This window comes from Harpegnathos saltator, unplaced genomic scaffold, assembly GCF_003227715.2.
Source record: "Harpegnathos saltator strain DR-91 unplaced genomic scaffold, Hsal_v8.6 scaffold520, whole genome shotgun sequence".
In the NCBI taxonomy this organism is placed as follows: Eukaryota; Metazoa; Arthropoda; class Insecta; order Hymenoptera; family Formicidae; genus Harpegnathos; species Harpegnathos saltator.
The window spans coordinates 1-7,026 of NW_020230339.1; the positions used below are offsets into that span (position 1 = coordinate 1).

Below are 7,026 nucleotides of genomic sequence, written 5' to 3' on the forward strand. Positions count from 1 at the left end.
AGACCACCGTCGCCTGTTGGCTATAAGCCGTCTAGCAAAGGTTCTTAGATGGGCATGATGACGTCACGAAAGAAAAAAAATAAGTCGAAACTAGGTCAAACTTGGCCTTCGTTTACCTGCGCCATATCGACGTCTCTCGAACATCTCTCCAAGTCTCTTCGAACGTTCTCACGAACGTCTCCACGAACGTCTATCAGACATCTATCGAAGTCTCACGAACGTCTATCGAACGTCTAATAACCATAATAAGCAAATAAAGAAGTATTTTTATCAATATAATTAACATAATTAACATAATTAACATAATTAACATATAAATTCTAAGAAAGGGATAAGGGAAGTTGGAAGAAAGGATGGATCTAAAATAAAAAAGATGTATCATAATATATATATAACAAAGTAATTTATTTCTCAGAATACCAAACAGCTCATAGCTTCGTGCAAGATATCTTTCGAAGCACATGCCAGCAGCTCGCAATCAATAAGTGACTCACTGTCAAAGGCAGCGCTTCACGTATCGCTTTTACCGCATTGCACATTTCGGTAATTTTTTTTTTCTCGAAGATCTTTTACAAAATTAGAATTCTTGATCTAACCAGATACGACTGTTCAGACAACTGGTATATATATGATCAATGCAATATTCATAAGTAAATAACTTGTTCATTGTAGCAGGACTCAAATACAAACTCTTAGAAGATTGCATTAATTTTACAATTTTTGAACCATTTAGCTCAAACAATTTCACTCCTAAATTTTGAATCCGTAGCGGAAAGTACGATGGGCGCGCTTCCAGAAGTCGTCGTACAGCACCACGATTTTCCATCAGTTTTCCCCCATTGTATGTAATATTTAGTTCATTACCGCGATTGTCGCCGAGGACTATTTCCACGACGGGGTAGGGTCGATATTGTACATTGAGTCCAATTTCCAAATATTTATGAGTCGTTGCAGTCAAAACATATCTGCGCCCCAGGATGCGAGTAGCATGACATGGCTCAGGAATGCTATAAAAAATACAATGTAAATGTTATATACATTTAAAATTCTGTCGGAAAAGTGCACACAAAGTACCAACCAAATTCACATTGATACTCACTTCTTACGTTCCATCTTGCATGGTGGCTCCTCGAAACACTCGTCGTTTTGTTTCCACCTGGGGTGATCCTCATCCTCATCCGCATGTTGAACAGGCGTGTAATAATTTGCTTGTGCAGCGTTCACTTCGACATCGGGACATTTTGGTTTACTGTATGTGGAAGCTACTGTCGAACCTTGTCTTTTGACAGAGCGACTGTCGAACCGTGTCTTTACAGAGCGACTGATGCAGGAGCTTCTTCAACGCAGGCAAGTTTCCCTTCGAGTTTCCCCCGCCAATGCTACATCCCCTCCATCGTTTTCTTCAGAGTTCTCAACACACATACACACACAGGCAAGTTTTCCCGACAATGCCGCATCTCCTCCATCGTTTTCTTCAGGGTTCTCAAAATTTCTAATGCACATATCAATATATCTTCTGAAACTAGATATTAATTCTCTGGCACAGCGTTGTAACCAGTCAATTAAACAGTCATACGCCGATGAAATAATACCAGTCATAGCGCATCGCAGTACGACAGACAATAATGCGCAGTACAGAAATGTGCAATATTTATACTTTTTATTACAATTTGTAAACGCTGCAATATAATGGTGCTGTGTATTACAATATCACATTTTGACCAAACCATATCACTTTTGACCAAAATATTTTTTGTCAGTCGTCGACCCCCCAGACTGCAGATACCAAATCGTAGGTCTACAAGTGCTATTGTGGTATTAGAAAGGTATGCATATCTTATCATAGGATGCATCCTGTGAAGCACTTAGTGCTGCATCATGTAAAGATATGACTATTTTTGGCTAGGTTTTCCGGGAATTATTTATCGAAGATTGTTTAAAATGAGGGACTAGACTATAGAAGCGAACGAGCGAGGATGCTACCCACGCCTCCAGCATCAGTCGCTTATTGTGACCTGTGTTTGAGTAATATCGAAGAAAGTAAAGTAGAAGGTGTCGTCGTTGATTCTTCAAATAATAACGAGAAGATTGGCAAAAGTGAAGCATATAGATTTAATTTTGTGTGTATTTCCCAGTCAGAGCTCTTTCACTATGGATCACGAAAACATAGAGCATGAAGAAGTAGAAGACGAAGAAATAGAAAACGAAGAAATAGAAGACGAAGAAGATATAAATCATATACTCACAAATGATAGTAATTATGATAGTGACAATAGTAATCAATTAGTGAATGAAAAAGTGAAGAAATTGGAAGTTTCAGAAATTAATACTTTGAGTGGCCAAACAAAAGTGTGTTGCATTTATTTTTCATATAATTCTGGAGACAATCTACGGTTCTGCACATCATGTTTTTTTGATGGTGTCCGCGATACAGTTATAGAAATAGTTGCAGTGCGCGAACACATCACCGAAAGACACGATGCGATTGATGGTGTATTTTGTTCAAACTGTAGAAACCCCGTCTACCAAATAACACCATGCAATCTGTGTCCAATATGTATGCACTAATATGACATATTTAAAACAGAATTCTTATACGGTACAAAACTTCATCCAATACACTATACAAGATAAAAGAAGCAGGAAGAATGTGATAACGATATGTGTGCGTGTGTGCGTGTGCGCATGTGGATGACAGAAGAGTTATAAAAAGTTCAAAGCAGATCATTCTATAGTTTAGTCGAAGACGAACAGAGTGGACGCCAAACTGCTGATACCAAATCATAGGTCTATAAGCCTATTATTGTATCAGATAAAGAAAGGCATGCACTTAGGCAAAGTCCACAACGAGTCGATATGAGTTTAAGACCGAGGAATGTGTTTAAAAAAGTTCGTCGAGGAAGTTTCCTGAATTTTGATAACGGCCTGTATTTTTTAGACGAATGAAGGACTATAAAAAGTTCAAAGCAGAATATTCTATAGTTTAGTCGAAGACGAACAGAGCGCGCAGTTACAGTGTGTTTATAACGTTTGCTAGAAAAGTGGCAAAATCATCATCATCATTATCATCCGTAGAACACGAGCTGCAGAATCAGGCCGCTCGATTAGGCTCGCTAGACGAATACCTCGCATGGGAACAAAAGTGCGACGAGTGTCTCGAGTCGTTGGAACAGCATAGCCGAGCCAAACAACCACGACTATCGGTTAGTTCAGCACACTCGATGGTTGCTCGTATAGCGCAACTCGAGGGTTTAAAAAATACTTTGCGCAGACGTTTCGTATACGCAGGAGCTGGACATTCGACACTTGTTTGGCGAGAAATCGATACAGCGTTCAATAGTCGCATATCAACCGGGACGATTGTAAATACAGACTATATCGACCCTCTTCGATTTCTCCAAGATGCGAAGCATATCGTGCTCGAGCATGTGCGATGCGTTATGAAGAGACACGGTAGCGTAAAAGTGAATACTGTGTTCAACGGTGAATTTGTGGCGGGTGATAAACGCACGAACAAGAGCATCAATACGAGGAACGTTGAACTTTTTTCCACATCCGATCTAAACAATTGGTTCACGATGCGTATTATCGAACCCACCTTAGCGTCCTTGGAGGAATTTCAGGAACGAGATAGCGGGTGGGCACTCTCACGCATACTCGATCTGACCGTTAACGTTAACAAGTACAAACCGATGCGTGCGGGATGTCACATCGAATTACCGCGCGAAATAAAAATGAAGCGAGCTGTGATCAATGTGCAATCCAAGGACAATGCATGTTTCGCGTGGGCGGTTGCAGCGTTATGTCCAGCTGACAAACACGCAGATCGTCAATCTCCGTACCCACATTATACATCGGTGTTAAATATGCACGACATTGAATTTCCAATGCGCATAAACCAAATTAAAAAATTTGAACGGTTAAACAATATCTCGATCAACATTCATAGTGTGGAGAAGAGATATAACAACACGACAAAGGAAGAAGGAAACGTCATGCCCATACGTCTCACGGAACAGAAAATGGAGAAGCATGTCAACCTGCTGCATATCCCAGATCCGCGAGATGATGATGACAACGCTGGACACTTCGCGTAGATCAAGAATTTGTCCCGATTCGTCAGCTCGCAGCTGAGCAAAAAGGAGCACAAGAAACATATTTGCGACAGGTAAGTATATACTAAGAACGCAATGTATAATGAATAATGCGACATATACTAATAACAAAATAATGTTTTTCCAGATGTTTGCATTACTTCAGCTTGAGCGAGAAGCTGGAAAGCCATACCGTCGACTGTGAAAAAATGAATAACTGTGCCATCACCTTGCCAAACGATGATAACAAATGGCTCAGCTTCACCAACTACTGCAGGAAGGAACGGGTCCTGTTTGTAGTTTACGCCGACTTGGAATGCATCCTGGAGAAGGCACCGAGGGAAAAACAAACGAGTTCGTATCCGTATCAACATCATAGCGTATTTAGTATAGCGTATTACGTGCGATGTTCCTACAACGAGTCATTATCCGCGTATCGATGTCGTCGCGATCCGGATTGCATCTCGTGGTTTGTCAAAGAACTTAAAGAACTAGCACATCGTGTAAAGGATATTTTGTCTGCAAGTGTCTTCATGGAAACTTTGTCGAAAGAACAGTGGGAGACATTTCGGAACGCTACGTTGTGCCATGTGTGCGAGAAATCATTCGCAAAGGATGATACACGCGTGACCGATCATTGTCACCTGACTGGGCGGTACAGAGGTCCCGCCAAGACAGTTATTGCATTCCCGTGGTCTTTCACAACTTATCCGGTTATGATTCGCACTTCATCATCAAAGATATAGCAACCGCGTTCGAAGGTTCAATCACTGTACTACCGATAACCAAAGAGAAATATATTTCGTTTACAAAGACTGTAGGAAACATTACGGATAGTAGGAATAAATGGAAAAATTGTATACAATTGCGGTTCATCGATTCGTACAAATTTCTCAGTAGTAGTCTCGATAAATTGGCGTCTTTTCTCGACAACGACAAATTAAAAATTGTTCGGTCCGAATTTTCAAATTTGTCCGACAAGGATTTTGATTTATTGATGCGAAAGAGGGTCTTTCCGTACGAATACCTTGATTGCGCGGACAAGCTGCAGGATCGGTGTTTACCGCCGCGCGAGTCATTTTACAGTTCGTTGACGGGTGACATGGTATCTGAGAGCGATTACGCGCACGCCACGAACATCTGGCAACGGTTCGCCATTCAAACCTTAGGTGAATATAGCGACTTGTATCTGAAGATTGATGTCTTGTTGCTGGCCAATATTTTTGAAAATTTTCGCAATAGTTGTATCAAAAGTTATGGGTTAGATCCCGCGTATTATTACACTTTGCCTGGTTTTACGTGGGATGCTATGTTGAAGCATACGGGCGTTAATTTCGAATTGCTCACTGATATCGACATGGTTATGTTCATCGAGCGCGGCATTCGCGGTGGTCTCAGTCAATGTTCCGGTAGATACGCAAAGGCCAATAACAAGTAAATGCAGTCTTACGATCCATTGCAACCATCATACTTGATGTACTTCGATGTAAATAACTTGTACGGTTGGGCAATGTGTCAACTGCTGCCATACGCCGAATTTCGATGGGTTGATGATGATGATGTATCGAATTTCGACATATCATCAATCGCGCTAGATTCACCCATAGGATATATTCTGGAGGTCGACTTGGAGTATCCACAACATCTGCACGACGCGCACACTGACTTACCGTTCTGTCCGATGCGGGGCAAACCTCCGAACAAAAGGCAAGATAAGCTTCTCGCAAACCTTATGCGATAAGCAGCGTTATGTGATTCATTATCGCAACCTGCAGCAGTGCACGCATCACGGTCTTCGTATTGGAAAGATACACCGTATACTCAAATTTGCTCAATCCCCATGGCTCCGCGATTATATCGAACTTAACACGCAGTTTAGAACACGTGCGACAAACGATTTTGAGAAAAATTTGTACAAATTGATGAACAACGCTGTATTCGGCAAAACCATGGAAAACGTTCGCAATCACGTAGACGTAAAACTGTTAACAAAAAAGGACGGATGATACGGCGCTGAGGCAATAATCGCGAGACCAAATTTTCATAGCAGAAGTGTCTTTTCGGAAAATTTAATCGCCGTTGAGCTACGTAAACTCGAGGTGAAATTCAACAAGCCGATCTATGTGGGTATGTGTATCTTTGACATATCCATGACCTGCTTGTTCGAATTTCATCACGAGTACATGTCTCCCCTGTATCAGAACAGATGTAAAGTAATGTACACCGATACTGATAGTTTAATCTACCATATCCAATGCGATGATATTTTCGAGCACATGAAACGCGATATTTCTAAGTTTGATACGAGTGATTATCCCGCTGATAACGCGTACGGTATACCGCTTGCCAACAAGGAGGTGCCGGGTCTGATGAAAGATGAAAATAACGGAGCGCTTATGACGGAATTCGTCGGACTCAGAGCAAAGATGTACGCGCTAAAGGTAGAAAGCAAAAAGGACACGAAGAAGGCGAAAGGTGTCAAGACCAACGTCGTAGCGCGAACTATAACGTTTGATGATTATATGCAGTGTCTGAGAGACGAGGTCGAAAAGCAACGTCGTCAGTCATGCATACGATCCAAAATGCACAAAGTCTACACCATGTCCGAACTGAAAACTGCTCTGAGTCCGTATGATGACAAGCAGTATATTGTACCAGACTCAACAGACACTTTACCATGGGGACATTACAGGATACAATTGTAAACTAAAAAGCGATCATTGTGCATACATGTATATTGTAAAATTAAAGCGATCATTGTACATATATTTGTTTGTAAAAAATATTGTTAACTATAATAAAAGATGGTTTATTACAAGCTTTATAATAGGATATTGTAATAAAAGGTGTTTATAACAAAGAATTGGTTATAATACTGTTACGTCCTGCAGATCTAACTAACAAAATTGTCTTTTCCTCTTGCGGATTTATA

The 7,026-nt window shown here is 40.8% G+C and overlaps 1 protein-coding gene across 1 annotated transcript; it reads left to right on the top strand.

The window, feature by feature from the left end:
• The first annotated feature begins 6,128 nt into the window (after window positions 1–6,128).
• LOC112589486 (uncharacterized) lies at window positions 6,129–6,799 on the top strand. Its single transcript, XM_025302977.1, has one exon. It carries the CDS (start codon window positions 6,224–6,226, stop codon window positions 6,797–6,799), a length of 576 nt encoding a protein of 191 aa, XP_025158762.1. The 5' UTR covers window positions 6,129–6,223.
• Window positions 6,800–7,026: the final 227 nt, after the last annotated feature.